General features: G+C 41.5%; 1 protein-coding gene across 1 annotated transcript; it reads right to left on the bottom strand.

Moving 5' to 3' along the window:
• Positions 1 to 9167: 9167 nt before the first annotated feature.
• On the bottom strand, positions 9168 to 21948 carry ptpn18 (protein tyrosine phosphatase non-receptor type 18). Its single transcript, XM_048240858.1, has 17 exons — positions 21587 to 21948; positions 19464 to 19572; positions 18863 to 18939; positions 17642 to 17737; positions 17307 to 17345; positions 17142 to 17210; positions 16819 to 16881; positions 16429 to 16571; positions 15673 to 15739; positions 15092 to 15169; positions 14836 to 14925; positions 13856 to 13944; positions 12226 to 12560; positions 11329 to 11360; positions 10854 to 10881; positions 10497 to 10598; positions 9168 to 9469 (listed from the first exon to the last, which is right to left on the bottom strand). The coding sequence occupies exons 1-17, from the start codon at positions 21665 to 21667 to the stop codon at positions 9396 to 9398; spliced, it is 1572 nt and encodes a 523-aa protein (XP_048096815.1). The 5' UTR covers positions 21668 to 21948; the 3' UTR covers positions 9168 to 9395.
• Between the last annotated feature and the right edge of the window lie 704 nt (positions 21949 to 22652).

Genomic DNA, 22652 nt, shown 5'->3' with positions numbered 1-22652 from the left:
AAACCTTTCAAATGGTGATCTGCACAGGCCTACTAGGCAAGATCTGCTACATTAACCTTGTTGTCTAGTACCTCATTCACCTATCTGTTTGAAATAAAAATTAAAGTCAACTAACTGGTGGAGACTGTTCGTAATGTTGTTAAATCGCAACAGCTTGTGCTATTCACACTCTTGGTCTTCACCCATGAAATCCTTTTGGCATCACATGTCTGGCTTCTCTGATGAGCCGTCTTGGCAGCATGGGGTAATTCAGTGCGTTCAGAGCAGGCCACAACAATACACTCGGATCATAATGAGGACCGATGATTTACATGTGATCAAATAGAGCTGATTTGAATAGGTCTGACGATGGTTTTGGGAAACAGTTGTAATTTAGATGTTGGTAAGTTTATCATATCATGTTAGTAAATAGCTAACCTCCCTATGGGAAACACACCCCTGATTGTTAAGTCACTGCGGTTAAAACTGGACCGTACAGGGATGGATATCCAAGCCAAGTTCAGAGTTGTATGAATTAAAAAGAATGTATTGTTTTGGAAGTAGATTAGCTTTGCTTTTTTTTTTGCTTGAGGTGCTATTTCACACCACATGGAATGTTTTACTGTTGTGCACCCCAACACATGTTTTTCCCACGCTGATTCTTTGCATTCATTGTGTCTGTGCAACACCACAACATCTGCCGTGCAAGCCAAACCATATACTTTTACTGCTCTCTCTCTCTCTTTCTGTCTGTCTGTCTCGTTCTTCATTTCTGTAATACATTTCCCCCTTTCCCAGGCTCTCCCTGGTGACATCCTGCAGTAAAAATGATTCTGTCCCTTAATTATCACATCAAGATCACATTTTTGCTTCCCCCGAATTCCCCCTGGTGTGCAGCAGACTCTCTAGCGAGCCCAATGTACTTCCTCCACACTCTCTTTATCAGTTCTTTTTCTGTGCCGCATTTTAAGTTTATTTATCAGTATTTTTCAGCACCGCAAATACGACTGGGCCCTTCAGCAGAGACAGTTAAAGCACATAGTTAGGGGCATCCATTGTGTTTTTAACTTTCTTCTTCTTATTATTATTATTTATTTTTATCCTGTGCCTTGAGAGTCTATGGCAGCCTCCAGAAGTGTATGGTAAAAAAAGTTGTGAAATTTGGGGACGTCTCCTTATTTCACAACGTTTGATGATTAAGCCTCAAGTGCTCTAGCGCCACCAACGGGTCAATGCTGGAGTTGCATCCATGCACGTAACCTGACGGCCATATTGGATTTATTCAAAAACACTAAAAAGTTGTGTCAGGCCACATATTAACATAAGTACAGGCAAGTCAGGCCACATATTGTATCCAATCTTCACTAAATTTGGCTCAGATGATCTTCAGACCAAGCCTCACAGAAGTTACCTATTGCCGTGTTGATTCATGTAACTGTTTACTCAATATAATCAATCAAAACGGGCAGCGAGGGTGCCAAACAGGAAGTAAGGTCATATCAGTGAGATCATATTGACATGACACTTGCTGTGAGTACTTGCCACCCTGCCCTTGACATAAAATCATAATGGCAATCCATGGCTTCCATGGCAATGATGCAGCTAGGCTGCAAGGCTCACACATTGCTGCTTGCAGCTATTTATGAAATAAATTCACATGGCTAATCGCTGCTGCCATTTCCACAGATGTTCGACACAGTGCCCAAAATTACTTTTTCATGAGGCCATGACGTAATTATACATAGACATATAAAATATCTTTATTGTGTTAGGGCTAATTATAGATTTTGGCGAAGCCACATTGTTTTGGGCAAATGTGTCGATAAATAAACAGACTAGATGAGAGGGTGCTAAACAGATAATATCCTCCGCAGCATGATAGCAATTTTCCATTCTTACACGGTTCAATAAATCCATGTAGCAAGCCACAGTAGGGGAAAAAAACACTCAAGATTATCAGGGGCTGTGCGAAATTCAGTGGGGACTCATAGAATCAGATCAGATGAAAATGAGACAAATCAAACACACGCAGACACCCACAGATGCGTGTGCCCTACAAGCGCTGGGGCTGCAGTGTGCAGCAGCTCCTGCCTTGCTTTAAGAAACACTGATGGAATCCACATGTAAATTGATGCCTATTCCTTTCTAATTTGCTCAAGTCACCATAAAACGGCCCGCAGCATGCATGACAATGCCCCCTCTTTCTGTCGACTGCTGGGCACAGGGACCTCTCACAGTGTCCTCTCTCTCTCCTTTTCTCTCTTTCTTCCTCTCTCTCTTTCTTTTTCTTCCTCTCTCTCCCCCTCTCAGCTGCTTTACCCTCCTAAGATTCACATCTGGCCCCTATAAGCCACTGCAGCTGTTTGTGAAATTATGTGTGTATTTTAGAGGGTCCAGACCACAGAAAGCCCAACCTCCTCCTCCTCTTCCTCCTCCTAGCCTGAAACCACAGAGAGGTGGAAAGGGAACAATCTGACTACTTGGAGCCTGTATCTTATGAAGGCGCTCACCAGATCTGTGTCAGTAGTCACAGAGTTGGCCACAGAGCAGTAAAGATTTGCAGGCCTTTCATCTAATGGTTTACGCTCTTTCTGAAAATGTTTGTTTGCCTCGCTTCTAAATAAAACACAACAGGTCCCAGATGATTAAAGAAAGAAATTGATGGCAAATGTGAAGGCTTTATCTGAAATCAGAGGCCACGTCACGCTAAGGAATCAATATAATTTAGTGTGTATGTGTGTGTTGGTGCTATTGTTGTTTTGTTTTTACACTAGTTTCTGCGTATTGTTCTGCTGTGTCTTCTACCTTACCCGGGAAAAATGCACAAAAAACTTCAAAGTAGGGCTCAAACAGTTGCCAAGCAACAACTCTTTGTACTTGTACCCCAACAGCCACGTTCACACTATTGTAGTTGGTCGGGTATTCCAGCGGGGAAATGATTTCCCTGCACACACAGAAAAAGTGCTGCACATATCCCCGCGTTTTGTTCCATGCACAGTTTCCAGCTTCTGAGATGAGGGAGAAAATCTTTCTTTTCCCAGAAAATTGGGTTAAAATAAAAAACCTCAACCCTCCCTGCCAAAAATGATTTCTGTCATGTTGCACCAATGTGTGCCGTACCATCTTTAATGAAATCAACGTGATTCTACAGTGCTCTGGTTAACATTCCTGCTGAACTGAATGTGCTTTCTCATATATACCAGGATAAAATGTTTTGTTGTTTTGGTGGCACCAGGTTGTATTACTGAAATATGAATCCTTGCAAAAGTGAACCTACCACTCAATGCCTAGTCCTCAGATTTAGAGTCGATTGACAGTTTTTTCCTTTATGTGCATAACCCATTTCCCACTGCCTCCCTTTCCAATCCCCCTCATTGAAGATGCACTCAAAAGAAAGAGTAAGGACATAATATCCTTTTAGGGATGGATCTAGAGGGAAGGTTTCATATGTTTTTTTGCCTCCTTTTGTGCCCTTGTTAATTAAAACACATGCTGAAAATTACCTGTCACCTAGCAACTACTCTGGTTTAACATTCAACCAAGTGAAAATGAATAATCATGCGCTTAAAAGCTCTGTCAGAAGCCCAGAATGTAAAATAAGGGCCGTGTGGAAGTGGGGGAGAGAAATGATCCATCACGTTCGTTCACTAAATCTCCCAGAGTCTCGTCGCTTTTCCACATCAACCCCTGCCGTCTCGGCTGCCTCAGACGCGATGAGGACTGGCAATGCAGAAATCACTCTCTGCCAAGCGGAGCGCGCACATACACAAAGTCAGCAAAGCCCACGCAGATTATTGATTACACATGTAACAACTTCATATAAAAACACACTCGCCATACATTCTCAAGTCAACTGGGCAAAGATCACTGTTGCATTTTCCCTTGTTTGGGCTATAATGTTTTCCCCTTTACAGAATGACAAAAATAAACACTAAGCTAAGCAGTAAACGATTATGCTACGTTCTGAAAAGAACTAGAGCAGTGGCCACAGATCTTAATATTCAAATGTCGGGGAGAAGAGGAACTGCGGTAGGAAAAGACTGTGGAAGGGTAAGATGGTGTCAGTGGATGAGCCATGTGATGTATCCCCAGAGACCGTGAAGAAAGACCTGGAGACAGGCCTGTCTCAAGTACAGTATTACATCTTAACACCTCTCCACCAGTGTGGGCTGCAGCTGGGAATAGGGCTCCACAGATCAGGAAGGAAGACCATAATAGATTGCCGATCATGCCTGGCGGGGGGTGGGGGTGGGGGTATGAATGTATTTCGCGTTCGCCGGTGTCTATTTTCACTAAGTGTGCATGTGGCAGCCAAACACAACAGCATCAGACCCAGAAGCCTCTTGATTATAACAATCACGCGGCTGAGTGAACACAGCAGTTTGGATGGAGCTGTGCTGCTGCCTATCGCCTCTGCCACTGGCTACCTTGGGGGCCAGAGCTGAGTGCGGCTGTCGAAGGCTGGAAGTACTAGGGGGCCCCGGCGGCAGCTGCTGGGCTCTGATACATGGGATGAACGTCTCCTCTCGGATTCCACTCTCTCCACACACACACGCAACCTTCTCTCTCCCCCGGACGGCATGCCTGTGGTCCCACTTCCACGCAGACAGCCAACACCCAGGCAAGGAGCCCGACAACACCCATGGAGCCTGATGTGGGAAGGGGGGGGGGGGGGGAGTGCCACGCAACGCTTGCTCTCTTTTCCACCACCCAGTGCAATCAGTGCCACCCCACACACTCACACAGACAAACACGCACGCACGCACACGCACGCACACACTAACACACGCACACACACAAACACAAACACACACACATACACCAGGTCTTGCTATCTCAGCAAGAGGTTTTTTTTCTGCTTTTTTCAGCTGAAATGGGGAACAAAGAAATGAGAAAAGGAAAGAGGAAGAGAGTGCAAGCCAGAACAGAGAGATAGCAGGAGGAAGAAACCAGAAGAGAAGTAGAACAGAGGGAGGGAGAATCGTAAGAATAAGAGAAAGAAAAGGGAATGGAGATTGGGAGCGGGGGAGTCTCTGCTTGAGTCTCTGAAATCTGAGGAGCATAAACTCATGTGAACCACAGGCCCCGTCCGAGCTCACAGCATCCTCTGCTGTAAGTGGGCCGCCCTCCCAAGCTCCTGCCTTTCACTTCATGGTCACGGATGACGAGCAGGAGAAATAGTGTATTGTTGGTCCTCGTGGATAAGTAGCACAATGTCTTTATAAATACAAATTAATGCAAGGCTTCAAAGGTCGACGAAAAGAACCAAAGAACACATGGTAGCATTTGAAAAGAGTAACATTCAGAGGAAAAAAGAATGAGTCCCAAGAATGAGTATCCAAGACCAAGATACAACTGCAAAGCCACAGATGAATCAGACATGGACTTTCCACAGTCATGGTGTAAGTATGCCATGACAATCACACAATATAGTTATTAGACCTATTACAGTAGGTTCTGGAAAATGCAGATTACACAAAAACAGTCCAAAGTCCATGCAAGAGCAGAGCATGCAGTCCAACACCATGTATGTGCCAAGCCTGACGTTACTGTTCTTTTTAATGTATTCAAGACACCCTAAATTAAGGTGCCTGGTTAAAATATATGCTCATGTATGAAGATAAGACTGATCCAAATACAGTTCTCTACTGTCTGCAGTGGCCCAGTATTCATAGAGGAAGTGCTATACAGTACTTTGTCACACAGCATGTGTCTATACTGTCATTTCCGGCATGCTTCACTCTTGCTTTCAGCTCTATGTGTCACATCATTATAGGGCTTTTATTGCTGTAACTGAACTTTTGCCTCCATTCGTCAGAGTCCAACTACCGGGCCCTCCACCATGCCAGGTCCTTAATTGGATCCAGCCTCCTCTCCTCCCTCTGTGTCTTACAGTGAATGTCATCCTCTCCTTCTGTACTGCCTCCCCTTCATCTCCTCCTCGTCTTGTCCTTCATTTCACTCCCTTACTTTCCTTTTAGGACACTCTCTCTCTCTCTCTCTCTCCTTGAGAAGCTCCCCAAAACAGGCTCCTCTAATCTTCAGCCAAAAGAACCCATCAGAACCACCAGTCAGCCGCCATGGATGCACACACACACACATACTGAGAGAGTAAGAGGCTAGAACTGGCTCAAATGTACCAAAGCACTAAAGCATTATGTACATATCTCACACCGACACACAATTTAATAACAGAACTATTTCTGGCAAAACAAAAATGTTTACCTTGGATAAGAATAAGAAAGATTCTAAGCTGATTCCTGATCAAACGCATTCCTTCATATGAACGATCACAACCCACAATAAAGAGAGAGAGAGAGAGAGAAAAGCATTCCAGTTCCAGTCAGGTGGTGTATGTAAGGCGGACTCAAACAGATGGGAAACTCAAAAGTGAGGAAGGATCTGGATCAATGTCCATGTGCCCGTTTTAGCACAGGCATTCCTTGTCTACAGCCTTCCAACTGGCCCCAGGCAAAGATAGAGCCTTTTGACCGGAATCTCACCACTCACTGAAGGCTCTTTTGTCTCCTCAGATACTGAGCATTCTGTTCAGCGCAACACAATAATAAAGGGACTCGTACGTTAACCACCCTGCGAGGTTAAGTAAGGAATGACACGCACACATTTACTGAATTATAGACACACTAAACGCTCCTCGCCGTAGCCCCAGATAATCACCCCATTCACAGCACGCACTAATCCTTCGAAATAATTCACACACACACACTGGAACAAAACAACAAAAAAAAACGTTAGGGCTTTACATTAGCAATGTGCACTGAACTCTCCTGAGTTCATATCAAGGCAATTTAATGATGTTGTCAATGGGAAATAAATAGATTAAATCATTTAGTGGAGGGGATATTAATCACCGATGAACATGGGAGCCTTGTGTCAGTGAAGTCTTTGCTTTAATTTGAACCATCTGAACGTGCCCTGGAGATGCACATTTTCTGCTCTGCTGTGTGAATATATTTAAAAAAAAAACTAAAAAAAAAAAACATGGTGGAAAAGCTCTGCACATCACAGGGGCCAAAAGTGGTTCTTTCATTTCTTTTATTAAGTCATGCTTGGTGCACAAAAAAGGGCTTTTTTATATGCGAAATCAAATGTGGAAGTCCACACACCGCAACATAGCTCAAGAAGGGGACATAAACAATGTGCTTGTGTTTGAGGCAAAGTGTATGTGTATGAATGTACTGTATATATGTTTGTATGTATACAGTACATCTGTGAATATACAGTATATCAAGACAAACGACTGCATAAGAGAACATAGGTATCAGCTCCCATGTGTGAGCGATGCTCTAAGAGTGTCTGGAGGTGGTGGCTGTGCAGGGTGAAGGTGCTAGAAGAGTGCCCAAGGCTTGGGTTGAAAAGCCACAGCAGAAGGTCATTAGATTCCCCTTTCACATTAGCATCTGCTGAATGGGATTAGCCGCCCAGAGGAGTGAAAAGCCCGACATCCCACAGACTCAGCCAACAAATGGAGTGGCCATTAACTGAACCCCACCACCCCCACCACCTCCACACACACACACACACACACACACACACACACACACACACACTCACTCACTCACACGTCTATACCCCCTTCCATCCTCACCTACCTCTCACACTCTTTCTCACTCTCTTTCCCTCCTCGCTCACAGACTCTTTCTCCCCCTCTCCTCTTTCTGCTCTCCTCTCTCTCCCTATCTCTCCACTCCGTGCCTCCACGTGTTCTAGTGGACCATGGCAACTGAGTGATGTGCTTTTGATAGGGGCCTGGACTTGCACTTCCAACCGAGTGGTTTGAAGGAGAAAGAACCTGTCAAAAAACAAAGCCCAGGATGCTATAAATACTTCATACGCTCTGCCAAAATGACTGGCACAACAACAGATATTTTCAGCAGTTTTTCATGTTTCAAGTCTATGGGGGCTTCGACAAGGTCATACAGTTTTTAAGTTCTTCAAATTATAGGGCATGCAGAAACAGCATGGCGCATAAACTGACACCCAGTACCCCACCAAAAGATGGGTTTTCTTTTCCTCCGCAGGGACGGAAAAGGCCATAAGCTTTGAGGCAAAATGGCAGGCATCTGGCAAAAACAAACATCTGTTGTGCAGTGTGTGTGTGTGTGTGCAAAGCTTGGTTTCAATGGATTTCTATGACTGAAACACAATGGCAACACAAGCACAAACCGTCTCAGGGTGTTCAGTAAACATGGGATTGCCACAGCAGACTGTTCCATTGTATAGCAACATCTTATATTGATTAAAAACCAATGATAGCACAAACAGATTCATATGTTTTCCAGATACATGCAATTATAGCTAATACATTAGTACATGTAGAATTGCATTATTATTATTGTTAATATAAGGCGGTCCATAGTCTAAGGGTAATTAGCTTTTCCCCCTTGTTTTCAGATGACCTGTTTTTTGTCTTTCCGTGGCATTGTGAGAATTATACCTCAACAGTGACCTCTGCTGGTACCACCGTTGCGTCTTTAATATCACTTTGGCAGGTGTGGCTCATAAGACTATATGCAGCAGACTAAAGTAAACGCTGCAAAAGAGTTTGAGTTCAGGAATATCACATATTGTATATATATATATATATAATAAATAAATATAACAGAGCTGGTCCACAAAGTTCATTTGTGCCATCCTACCTAAACTGATGTACACAATACCTGAAAGACCTAATGACTATGTATGTACATAGACACAGTAATAACAGTTGTTTGTTAGTAGTCTGTTAGTTCTTATTGTTATTCTTGAGAAATAAAATACGCTGAGGGGCATCAGTAGTTCACAGCTGGAAGACAGATGTGCAGGACTTCATTTCACAAGTATTGTATGTAAATGTACAGTACAGTAGTTTGTTTTAAACTTCCACACTCCCAAAACAGACAGTTAACACAAACCAAATTAAGTTTATTACATAATAGTTACATTAAATAATCACTATTTACAAATGATACTTCCCTGCAATTAATATGCAGGGAATTTTGGGGCAGCCGTGGCCCACTGGTTAGCACTCTGGACTTGTAACCGGAGGGTTGCCTGTTCGAGCCCCGACTAGTGGGCCGCGGCTGAAGTGCCCTTGAGCAAGGCACCTAACCCCTCACTGCTCCCCGAGCGCCACCATTGTAGCAGGCAGCTCACTGCGCCGGAATTAGTGTGTGTTTCACCTCACTGTGTGTTCACTGTGTGCTGTTTGTGTTTCACTAATTCAACGATTGGGTTAAATGCAGAGACCAAATTTCCCTCACGGGATCAAAAAAGTATATATACTTATACTTACTTATATACATAGTCAAGACCCACACCACTTCACAACCCCAATCTCACGCCACTCACTGTCCTAAACCCCCAGCACCCCAAACAGAGTGTATGTCAGTAGGAGGAGAAGACCAGCCGTCTCATCATCGCTCAGCTCGACTCCATTCTGCCGGAGGGTCTCTGGGCCCTTTGGGCTTCTTAATCCTGCAGTTGAAGCCTGTGATGAAGAAAGAGACAAAATGGTGCAGACGCGGACATCAGTATACTCTGTGGGGGAGACGTCTCTGTCTGTGCGTTTCCACACTTTCTACAGCAGCTGTACTTCACTCAGAATAACATACGAGTCAATGCTACAAATGCACAGTGCCAACCAAGCGGAAGTCAGGTGTCAGGTGACTATGCTTAATGACTAACGACTAAATGTCGACATGCATATTATGTGTCACACCACCATGCAGCGAAGCCATGAAATGGCCATGAGAATAACTACATGTAAATGCAATCAACGTCATGGTGTCCTCATTTGTGCATTGCCCCAAACCAGCTGCCTGTCTGGCTCCTAATGTCACAGAAAGCCTTTAAAAGTCTAGGTCTCCGGCCATGCTGACAAGCTGGCATCAATTGCCCTGGGAACACTTGGCAATCAGCGCACAATCATTTTCCTTGCATGGCGCAATGAGCTGATTACAGTGATGATTGCAAACTATTAGACACATTCAGACCTGCTCCACAGGTGTGTGAGGGAGAGGGCCACGTGCCCAGGTAAGTCAGCGGAGTAAATCTCCGAACACAAATCTAGGCACTGCTCTCACAGACACCCACCACCAGAGTGCTACTTTGCTACTGACTGAAAGGAGCAAAGGTCTTTTATAGAATTCCTATCTCTTCACAATGTAGCTCTGCCGCAATTTAACCAATTACAATTAACAATTTAAGTGCTGCCATTATATACACTAACTACCGCTGTGCTGGCCATAACCAAAAATGTATAGGCTCAGCATGTGCCATATATAATTCATGCTATTCATAAACCAAGACTTGAGACAATAATAATATTCTGAATGTATCATAAAAATTCTACTTCCTGGACATATTCTGTTTGTCTTGTAAAAACATACTAAACGTATACTACAGTAGTTAAATTTTCCAGACCATTTTTCTAATCTTCCCTATGTCATCAATTCTCTTTTCTTGACAGAGAAGTCCACACCTTTGTGTTTGTGTTCATGGGGGACAGCATTTACCTAGGCCTCCAGGAGTACAGAAGCTGTCTGCTGTCCTGTTGGAGTCTTTAAGGGGACACGACACATACTCATAATCGTCATCTTGCGATGGGACGCTTTCCACTGTGAGGTGAGAGAAACAGCATGTTGAGAAAGAGGAACACAGAGAGAGAGAGAAAAAGAAAGACAGAAGGGAGAAAATTAAAGCAAGATTATTGGCAAAAATCCTGCCTCCTTTGACACACCTTATCCACACCTTTGTTTAGTGAGAGGTCTCAAAGACAAACACACACGCCACAAACAGTAATTAGACATAAGCTTGTGAGGGATAGAAGAATACAAAAATCTTGGCAAATTATATTTTAGAGATCCACTTACGCTTTGCTTTGGTGCCGGGCATCTTCATCTGTACAACATATGAAAGCATAAATTACACACAAAGAAACACTAAAGATGGAGCAGGAAATGAGGACTGAGAAATCCATGAACAAAGACTCCAAACACTGGAAGAGTGCTCTTAAATAAGACGACACACCCAACTCAGGAATGACTACTCTACTACTCTAAACACTATCCGTCAACGCCTCATTTATGCATAATTTGTCATTTCATCTTCATCATGGAGCCATTCACTTGATTGAATGCGTCACCTTACACAGGTGAGCACTACATCTGATCAGCAGGAGCAGCAAGCTGTTCTCTGTTTGCTCGCTAAGATGTGGCAGGTGTCTGGGCTGGAACGACGTCAACGTCAGCTCCCCCCGGATTCGTTTCACAGACCACCGTACACAGAACACCCATAAAGCGCAGTCAAGAGCTTTGCACTGGCCTGGTGAGGAAATGAGGATATTACCTGAGTCTCTCTAGAGGGAGGTCCACACTTCCCTGTAATGAAGAGAGAGAGAGAGAGAGAGAGAGAGAGAGAGAGAAAGAGAGAGAAACAAATCCAAAAGTAAACAAAATTAGTCTACTGATGAAAAAACAGCAAACAAATATACAGTGCCTCAATTTTGCCTCAAATAACAGAGCATATTACAGAGGTTTGTCATTACAGCTGCCATGCTTCTAAAGCCATTAGAGAAACAAAGGCCCTTTACTCTATTTAATGCAGAGGACATCAGGATATTCATTTCCATTTAATTCTGCAATGTGTGTTGTTGAATTGTTTTTTGGAGCGAAGAGAGAGAAGAATATATTAAAACACAAACTCTGCCATTTAACACAGTGTTATTGCAGAGCTCTATGCAGACGAATAGTCTGGGATATCATCCAAATGTTTTAAATAACCTGATTAGTAATTAGACTTGTGCAACTGGCAAGAATCATGGAATCCATTTATGCAAATGTTTATGCAAACATGGATGGAAACAATGCACTCAGAAATGCCACCCTGATAATAAGGGCCTATATGCTTTTACAACTATTTCTCAGCGCAACCTGTGGTAAGTTAGTGTAGAGATTGTGTTCTCTTGATAAGTAACATTTATTTTTGGCCTTCCTATGTAGGAAGTTTCAAGATAAACATGTCTTGATATGAATTGACAATTACCAATATAGAAAATACTGACGGTTTATGAAGGAAGTGACAGGCGAACAGGATGTTCATGAGAACGCCTTCAGCACATTTACAAGGTGTGAAAAGGTAAATTCCTTTTCTGCTGCCACAAATAGCTACCATTGTCAACAATCTGGACATCAAATAAATCACTGATCTTTGTCCCTACGATAACCCATTATGTGCCCCCCTCACCTGGCACCGGCTCGTAGTCGCCATGGTCTTTGGCAGGTGCTGCCGGTGCATCCCCTGCCCGCTGCTTGCCCACTCCTGCCGTGTCGTAGATGGGCACGGTGAGGGGCGTGGGAGACCGAGTGCCAGGCCTCCCTTTGGGCTTCACGATGCTGTAGAGTTCGCTGGTGGCTGGAGCTGGGGCGGCACTCGGCGGCTTCCCTTTGAGCCCTCCCGACTCGGCGTTGTCATAGTGGTGCGTTACTGTGGTGGGAGCCTGTTTGGACTTGTTGACGACTGCATAGGTGTCGTTCATCTTCCGTGGCGAGGGTTGAGGTGGTTTGGCTCTGAGTTTCAGGCTGGTTTTACCAAAGCAGAGCACAGAGAGTGTTTAGAGTTGCAGGTTAATCATAAGAATATGACCACTCGCAAAAATAACAGACTTGTACTCTTCTATTTGTGCAAGTGAGCAACTGTGTGTAAATTTTAGAAAGACCACTAAGAGTACAGACCACCAATTTCCTCACCAATAGCATGGTGACTTGAGCCAAACTCTTAAGCAACAATGACAATCAATGACATTTTTAAAAAGCAGTTTTGGCCCTAGCTGCTCAAAACTCAGACATAACTAATATCTGAATATACGTTTGGCCAGATTACATTTTCTACATGAGTGTAGAAATTTTCAATTATGTCAGCACAGTAAATGTCCAAAGATTAATATATCTGTGCGGTTGAAGACCTGATTTCCTACACATTCGTTGTCTCATATAAGGATTTAGCAAATCGACCTTTGCAATTCTGCTTTGTAATGTCAGAAGTGATGTTTAAAAAAAGTGTATCCTTCCAGCAGCTGTCACATACAAACTCACTAAATAACTCTCTTTTACTGCTAAGTTAAGTTAAGTTAATTACTGCAATGTATTGCTTGGTCAACTTTGATGACTTTCATTACACTAATGTAGGGCACATTTCATTTATGATTCACTTATTTCTTTGTAGAGGTTTCCATTCTAAAACATATTTGCATACTTACAGTTCGCACTTTTACAATTCACAGTTTCACAATTACTATTTCATAATTGAGCTAAACAAACACATCAGTGGCTTTCCAAAAAGAGATAATAAACATTTAAAATATGAAGGTTTGTTAAAATAAATGGGAATATTATTTGGACACACAAGACAAGAGAGTGTCATAAGAAACCGATTGACGTCTAATACACTTAGCTGTGAATAAAAACAGGAAGTCAAGATCACAATTCTTACAGAAATGTTTCTGAAGTGTTTAAAATAGCTTCCTGCATTCACTCTCTGTTTCTGAACTATCCTCTCTCTCTCCCTCTCTCTCCCTATACCTAAGCAATGCATCAGTCCACAGTGTTTCCCAATACATTGACTTATTTGTGGCGGCCTACCACAATATCAACATTGACCACCACACAATGATTTTCCAGGTTGTACTAAATTGTGCTCTAAATCTGGTTAACCAACCACCACAAATGGAATTCAATTCTGTAGGAAACACTGGTCCATAAAACTGAACTAGCCTTCTGCTGTCTTGCCCCGTTCTTGTGACACTGTAACCACTGACTACAAGCAAACCTCACAGGGAGTAAGGAGTGTGACAATCGGTCGGTCGGTTGGTCCTCACCTCTCGGCGCTCACTCCACCACAGGATAACGAGGATCTGAGCACAGTCTTCAACAAGTCCTCGGAGTCATTGTAGAGAGAGAGGCGATGCTAAGCAAAGACACACACAGATGAACAAGGCTGCGTGCGAGCCCAGACCAGCAGGCAGGCACTGTTGCACAACCTCAACCAGTTTCTCTACGCAAGACTAATTCACATCTCATCCTGTGCACACAATTATTTGCATAGAGGAAGCTAGCAGACTGGATATTTCCTGCTTTCATCTGTTGCCTTTCAAGCCTATTGTGCCCTGATGGCATTTAGAGAGAAGTTAGAACTGTTAAAACAAATGTTATTTGACACCTAAATGTCAGAAAATAGTCTGGTATTTTATGGAACTTGACATTGAGTGGCAAAGGCTTGCTGATTGGCTGCTGAAATTACCAATCCTGCCAAATATTTCTGACATATACCTCAATCAACTTGTGAAGCATGTTCATATATCTTTAAATATTACACATACTGTCTCTGACTGCATATCATTACCAGGTTCGAGACATTTGTTTTTGTTGAAATAATTACTGCAATAGGCAATTGCAACAATATTTTTAAGTGAGTCACATACTCCATCAGTAGATACAACGCCCCCACACTCAACATCTAGATACATGGAATTATAATGGATTCTATCCATATTTATGCAAACTGCGAGAACAATGCTCACCATATCCTTCTCTATTAGAATTCACAAAGTCTGCCATCTAGAGTATTGTGACTGTTATTACAACATCTCATATCAGTGGTACTGTGAATCATCTGATGATAACACCCAGCATAAAAGCAACATAAGGATAAAGGTCACATGCTTTAAGGTATGTGAACTATATCAATACACACCTCTAGCAACAAACAGTATTAACAAATAGGAAAATAGAAAAACACATTTGTTATGTGCAATCAACAAACAAGGCAAGAGGCAATCAAACGTAATGTCTTTCATACCTCATTGAGGTTTTCATAATTGGGCTTGGTACCACACATAGTCTTTTCAAACATCTGCACCACGGTTTTAAATACAAACTCATACTGTTCCTGTTGAAACATGAGAATCAAGAGCAGCATTTTCAAATTATTTTCTGAATTGGTCAAATATGTGCTACCAAACAAACACATATTACATACATTTTATACAGTGGTATAATATTGAAGAGAGAAATGTGCTATTATGGTACAGTACTTAAAATGGTTGGCACAATACCTTTGTCTGTACAGCAGAGGGTCTTTGATCTCGAATGTCCAGAATGATGTCCTTTAGGCTAAAATCCTCTTTGATTTGCTTCAGGAAATTAATTAATGAAGCATATACAAATTAACAGCGGTAGAGTGTAACCATGTTTAAACAGTGTTTAACAATGCTTTTGTAATTGTTCATTGCTTAAAGGTGCTCTAAGCGATGCTGGGTAACGTCACTTCTGTTGACTTTCAAACAAAACAGGGAGCTAGCTCGCTACTTCCTCCCCCTCCCTCCCGTGCTGCTCCAGTGCAATTGAAACTCTCCTAAACGTGCATCTCGTCTGTGATTTGCTGGAACAGTTTGTTATGTTTTTATGTGCTAGGTTTGCCCAGGTTGTTTTTGTTGCCGTTTTTGGAGCCTGGGCTGTCCACAGAGATCACGTTTTACATTCAAGTGTATTCAGGACACAGACAGCTAGCGGTTGGTTAGGTGATGTTTGCAGTAAGTGACATAAAATGTTTTTGCCTAAAAAACGCATGGCATCGATTAGAGCACCTTTAAAATGAATTAGTATTTGAACACACACAAAAAAAAGCTTCAAGTACCTTGGTTTGGTAAAGATCATGAACATAATCCACGGCACACAGCACCCCCGTTCTCCCACAACCAGCACTACACACAAAGCAGATTTAGCAATCATTCAGCAATTTAATCACAGGCTTTTAGCAGATACAGAGTAAAGACACCACCGCTACCTCTATAACCCTTTAATACGAAAAATACTTCAAATTAATTTTGTTGTTAGAGATCACAGTAACATTTTAAAACTGCCACTACTTGACAGCAAGACTGACAGAGTTGTTGCATGTTGGCCTCACGGCACATTCTAGAGACAGACATGAAAAAGAAAACTGGGCGACCGTCTCTGAACTGCCTGGTGGCTGCGGCCTCCATCAGGTCCTGAATATTGAACATGTCTCACATCATTTAAATGGAATCATTAACATGCATGGAGATGATCGACACAGAATCACACGCACTGTTGAATTTTAATGGGCATATGGGCACCTTGCTGAGAGAACATGCTATTTTGTACGAGAGAAGAGGACGGAATGGCTTTGTGCCACAGGAGTACAGCATGTCACACCAGCGAAGGGCACTGAGTTTCGGCTCGACAGAGGCTGACATGAAGAGGTTCATGAAAATGGTAGTGTGTGTGTGTGTGTGTGTGTGTTGAGGAAGGAGGGCGGTCATTTTAAACAGGAGCAAATTACAATGGGGAGATAGCCAGTCTGTGTGGAAGTGAGTCCAGACACTTTTAGCGTGTAGCGAGACAGAGAGGCAGAGAGAGGAACTTGAACCTGCAGTGGACCAGCACAGGGGCCTTGTGTTTCCCCTGAGCTTTCATGGCCAGCTCCAGCATGTGCAAGATGCCATCAGAGGACTGGGGGATGCCATGGTCAGGCCACGTGGTGTACTGGAAATGGTAGATGAAGCGGGAGTCCTGCGAGAGGAAATTAAAAATTTAAAAATAAGTCTATATATATATATATATATATATATATATATATATATATATACATATATACACACACATATATACAGTAACCAGAACTGATCTAAATAGGATGCACACTTGACTATATTTCACTATACTATATTATATAATATATACACACACATATATACAGTAACCAGAACTGATCTAAATAGGATGCACACTTATTTCACACGTGGCATGTGACACTTACTTGGTTATATTTCACCACAAACGTCCTTCTAATTACTTCCTCATCTGGCCCAGATTCTTCCAACTGTCAGACAAAAGAAGATTGAGTGAAAATTGCTGCAACCTTATTTCCTCCTGCAGAGGAACTTTCAGTTTTGTAACTGATGCTGACACCGGACAAACTTGCAAAAGCACATATACTGTACTTAATGTGCTTGTTGAAAAGGCCTTTTGTAACACAGACATGAAAACCTTTAAAGTACCACTAAACCCATGATAGAAAGATAATTTTAAAGGTTATATCATTCTGAAGTTCAAATATCATTATGAAGTTTATAAACTTACATTTGTTACTGTGAAGGCGCCAAAAACTGATGTCCCAGAAATAGGAGCCCAATAGTTTTCACATTTTTTCTTAAAAAGAAACATAAAATCAGACAGGAAAAAATGTGTATAACACAACAGGTGCCAACCAATCTCTCAGCAGACTAATTACAAAAGCAAAGTTACCTTTCCCAGCTCTACTTCTTTACAAGCCATGATAATGACCTGAAAAAGCACAGAAGAGGACATGGAAAAATTGCACCACTTTTCCTATATTGAGTTTATTTATCACAATGATCAACATGGAGGACCGTTTTTAATTGAAGAGTGGCTCTTCAGGGCACTGTTATGCCTTCAGTAGGTAAGGAGAAACAACAATTGTAGCTCTCCCTGAACATGTAAAAATTCCCGATTTACAATTGCACAACAATTTTATAACACTGCCAGTCAGAGAATTCCAGTTTAAGATGAAACTTTTGGGAGAACTACTCGACCAAGAGTCCCCTTCAACACAGCCTTACCCTCACGTCGTACTGCCAGATCATTCTCCAGAAGTCCACCACTGTGTGGCTCAGGGGTCCTTGAGTGGCAATATAGCTCTTGTTTGCAGTGGCACCCTGCAAGAGGCAAGAAAACAGCAGCACACTTTACACTTCTCTTATGCAGGACAGCTCACGGATCAGAGCAGAGATGAATACAGAAGCCTGCAGTGTAGCTGTTCTGGTTAATTATTCTTAGTGTAGTGCATAACTAGAATTGTGGTGACAAAATATACATCTCCACAAAGCAAGAAAATGAGAGTATAGGATAATGTTAAGGCTAGATCTGAGATGTAAGGTATAGTTAATTATTTGAGATAAATACACAATACTTTATTAAAAATGTTTGAATGATGGGCAAACTTGAAGGTGACTGATACCAGACACTTATCCAAAGTGATGTGGCCTCACAACGGCAAGTTCAGGAAACAAACCAAAACGGCGTACAACATGCGTGTGTTGGTGTGTGCCTGTGTGTATGTGTGCGTGCGTGAGTGTGAGTGTGTGTGTGTGCATGAGTGAGTGAGTGTGTGTGTGTGCATGCCTGTGTGTGTGTGTGTGTTTGTGTGTGTGTCTGTGTGTGCCTGTGTGTGTGTGTGTCTGTACGTGTAGATGTGTATGTGTGTGCATGTATGTGCAAAAAAAGAAGATAGATAGATAGATAGATAGATAGATAGATAGATAGATACTTTATTGATCCCCAAGGGGAAATTTCAAAAGGTTTTAAATTTTAGTCCTTGTAGTAGTGCATGTTGGCATCGTACCAATTATTTGGAGCAGAACTGCTATAGGATTTCAAACCCCAATATGTGTTTTTTTTAAGAGCATCACCATATTAATACATCTTTTCCAACATTTACAAACAATATAGCATAAAAAAGTATACAAAAATAAATTATTATATTAAATACACAAACCGTACACAAGTGTGCGTGCAGCAATTTAGACTGGTAGTGTTTTATGCATGTATTAGGTCTGTAAAAATGATGAGAGAATAAGTTCTATTTCTAGGGCGCAAGTGAAGTATATGCATCCAAAAGCACATTGGTAAACACATTGGTAAATGCATTGTTCCTGTACATCGTGTCAAGTGAAGACAGTGTAAAGTGATTACTTTACATTACACTCACACCTACACCTTGCTTTCAGTGTAAATCAAATCCCCAGTGAGTTTCTGTGTATGTTTTTGTGGGGGAAACCAACCTGGATAAAGCTGGCATTGATGTAGTCAGACTCATTCTCATTTGTAAACAGACAGAGAGGAACACGGGTCTGGTCATCTGCAGACACAGACAAGGAGAGATATGATCTCAGATAAGTCTTATACAATATACACATTTGATACTAAAACACCAGGTATACTACTCACTTATAAAGCACAGGGAAATAAAAGAATTTGCAATCAAAAGTTGAAAAGGTGGAATATCCAAATGGCATAATTTATACCGTCACACATCAGTTAGTATGTCAGAGGACTTCTCACGATAGGGAAGGATAGGATACAGGAAGGATACTGTTTGGATATTCTTATTGTTGTTCTAAAAAGACATGAAGATGACAGTTTGGACCTCCAAATAACTGACATTACTGTACACTGTGTTACATTGGACAATTTAATTTCCACACACAATCCACAAACTGCTTTGGATCAAGAGCCTCTTCGTTAACACTAGACCTAAATGTAGCCTACCCTAAATATAACAGACAATGTAAGAAACCATGAGGTACAAAAGAATTCTCGAATCATAACACGTACATGGATGGAACGTGTGCCATGTCATTGCAGTTTAAAGTGATCTCTTACAGGGCAATATGTCCTTGTAGCGATTCTTTTTCACGTTCTCCTGGAGGCGTCCTTCCTCTGCAGTTAAGCCTAATTCCTGCTTCCTCTTTATGGATAGCTGACGTACCCTCTGTAAATAAGATAGACAAAACAGAATGAATAAACTACAAACAGTTTCAAATGCATACGCACAGCAGCACACACACACACAAGTCAAATCAACAATGGAACAATATTCTTTTTCTGAATCTGAATGACGTTTCAAATGGCAGGGAAGCGGCAACTTAACGTTTATAACTGAGGAGTGAACAATAAGTTCACCCAGTAGATGGCAGCATTTTCTCTGAGGGTTTTGAACTCAAAACACCAATGATTGCCACACACTTTATTGTTCCACACTAAAACCCTTGCTCTATCCACAGCTGGAACCAACTCTAAAAGGATATTAGATATTCCCCCACCTTTACTTTGAGTCTAGACTGAAACCTGGTGTTTGCGGACGTTTACAATTGCCATGAGGGGCAGCCGTGGCCCACTGGTTAGCACTCTGGGTTGCCGGTTCGAGCCCCGACCAGTGGGCCGCGGCTGAAGTGCCCTTGAGCAAGGCACCTAACCCCTCCCCGAGCACTTTTTTATTTTAAAAACTCCACTTAAGTTTATTTCTAAGAATATCTAGTTTGTTTTGGAAATGATTATGTCATGATATAGTTTAAATACCTTTGCAAACAAATACATGTAAATTAAACATTTACAATACTTTTCACAGATGTATGCATTTGAGAAAGTTTTACCTACATAGAATGTACATTACTGTATGTGAAATACACTACAAAACTCTACTACACCAGAGTAAGGGTTCTTGAATTGTCCTTTTTAAAGAATTCTCAATGCATTACCTCTGATGAGGTAAGATTAAATTACTTATGATAATAATGATAAAACCCTTTATGAGTTTATTGGGTGCTCAATAATACTTCAATGGTAGACTAACAATTCAGTGGTAGGTTCCTTGAGTAACTCTGAGTAAATCTTCATCCATCAAAAACAAAATTTTCTGTCAAAGAGGTTATTTATTTTGCATGCATGATACCATAGTGATAGCCCTAAGATACCATAGGCCTACTTCAATGGCAATGAGTCTAGAACTATTCACACTTAAAACCACTTGTTAAATGCATTCAGCACAAACACAGCTAGAAGTTGTCAGTAACTAAGTTGCACAATCTAGTGTGCCGTACCAGGTACTTTGTTCATATGAACCCCGAAAAAAAGATAAAATGTAACCCACATAAAATAATACAAAAATCCTGCACATTTTTGAACATGTTTGATCAAACACTGTAACCATACTGCCTTGTGTTAATGTTTTACCAGCAGATAAAATGTGTGACTGGAAAATCCAGGCTTCATTTACAAATTATTATTTCCTGGTTTTCATTTGCCTGGTCAATGTACAACTATAGACCTGACTAGCACATCTGAACTTATTTACTTAAGCAGAACAATATCAAATGTAGGTCAAGTTGACTTCTGGTCAATGCTTATATCAGCAGCCATCTCCCATATAGATATCAGGCACACTCAGTGAATATGATCTCGGGTGAGTTCAAAACAAGTCCAAAATGGATTATTTTTTCTCACTGGAGCATGACATTCTGCTCCTGATTGTTACAGTTAGTACGTCAGTGACATGAACGCTGGAGACTGAATGAGGAACAGCGGATCAAATGTATAACTAGGCTACATCATTTTCACTTGCAATAAAGCTCTGAGAGTTTACTTCTGTAAATGCTTTGTGAACCACAATCCACACTACGAAGTTAAACTATTGCACAATAACACTAAACAGAGTAGCCCCATCCTGAATAATATTCCAGGATTAGACTTCTTTCAGGGTCTGAAAGTTATGCTGTGTAATTAAACAGCACTGCCTAAATTAAAACAAGAGAAAGCATGATGCATGCTATGCTGCTAAACTAATGATTGCAGATATTCTATTTGACTTATATAGTAGGCCTAGGCTACACAGCACATAAGACACACACAAACAAACAAAGGTGACATCGCAGAATCGTGAAAACAATTGGATATTATGCATCATGAAATGCGACAAAAAAAAACATCAAAACGGATTCAAAACTTACGTTATACTCGGATGTGATAAGGCTGTCAACATTTGCCCGTGACTTTGCCTCATAAATAAACTTCAGGATGTGTCTTTCCATTTTTGAGGAAAACGTACTGTAATACTGTAGCTAAACCTCTACCTAACCATACAGCTGACTGAAAGGCGCAAGCGTTGTGTGATCTACATCTGGACATAAGGGCGACAGTCGACTGTAACGCGAGCATGATAGATTTGCACTCCAGTGAGTCGAAGGCAGGCAGTTTGATAACTTCTACATCACTGTTTCCGTCTGTGGTCAGCAATGCTGGGAGCAGGAAGTTTTTTTTTGTTTTCCTCATACATGGCCTTTAGTGACTCCATACCTGCTACTGTGGACCGAAAACCTAAGGAACACCTGTTGAACACGATGATCAGCAAGACAAAACTTGATATCATCTCACATTAATGTTGGATGTTAGATCACTCTGGAGTTACCACAAGTATCACTCCCACCAGTCCCCTTTATCATGAGTGGTTCCCACATAACGCACCACTAAGTCCTCATCGAGTCCCAGAAAACATTTTTCCGTTGCATTGCAATGCATTGCAGTGCAGTCGCAGCCTACATTTTGTTAACATAAAATACATTTCTCATTATTTGCTGAACTTCACAGATCAAGATTAACCTACAAAACAATAGCCTAATAATAGCCTAACAGAATAATTTGCCACTTATCACTGTTGGTAAACTGCATTAAGCATAAACCCATCTGTTGTAAGTCCATACCATAATTTTGGGTATTTTTTTTTATCACTTAATCCTATACCAAAATGTGAAATGAATAAAGAGAGATGCATGAGGACATATATTTGCACATTCTTTCATTTGTTTACCTTTTAATAGCCTTTGCTGGTCACTTGATATGCACTCACAATTGTGTTCAGTGCTGCTTGCACCATTTTAGATTTTGAGCAGCTAAATGATTGCAGTGCTGTATTGAGCACAAAGACCACAGGTCTTAAAATGGTCAGTCAGACCTGAAGAAAGAATACAATCTGAGCATTTTACGTACTGCTAAATGTATCTGCCTATGTTTTCTAAA

Source organism: Alosa alosa, chromosome 4, assembly GCF_017589495.1.
Source record: "Alosa alosa isolate M-15738 ecotype Scorff River chromosome 4, AALO_Geno_1.1, whole genome shotgun sequence".
Lineage (NCBI taxonomy): Eukaryota > Metazoa > Chordata > Actinopteri > Clupeiformes > Clupeidae > Alosa > Alosa alosa.
This window is presented reverse-complemented; position numbering and strand designations above follow the sequence as displayed.

Excerpts from the sequence above, each read along its gene's own strand:
- ptpn18 (XM_048240858.1), bottom strand. The coding sequence starts at position 21,667 with ATGGAAAGACACATCCTGAAGTTTATTTATGAGGCAAAGTCACGGGCA. Across the intron at positions 17,346-17,641 it reads TCTGGCAGTACGACGTGAGG|GTCATTATCATGGCTTGTAA; the intron begins GTAAGGCTGTGT and ends GTGCTTTTTCAG. Across the intron at positions 10,882-11,328 it reads CTCCCTCTAGAGAGACTCAG|ATGAAGATGCCCGGCACCAA; the intron begins GTAATATCCTCA and ends TATGTTGTACAG.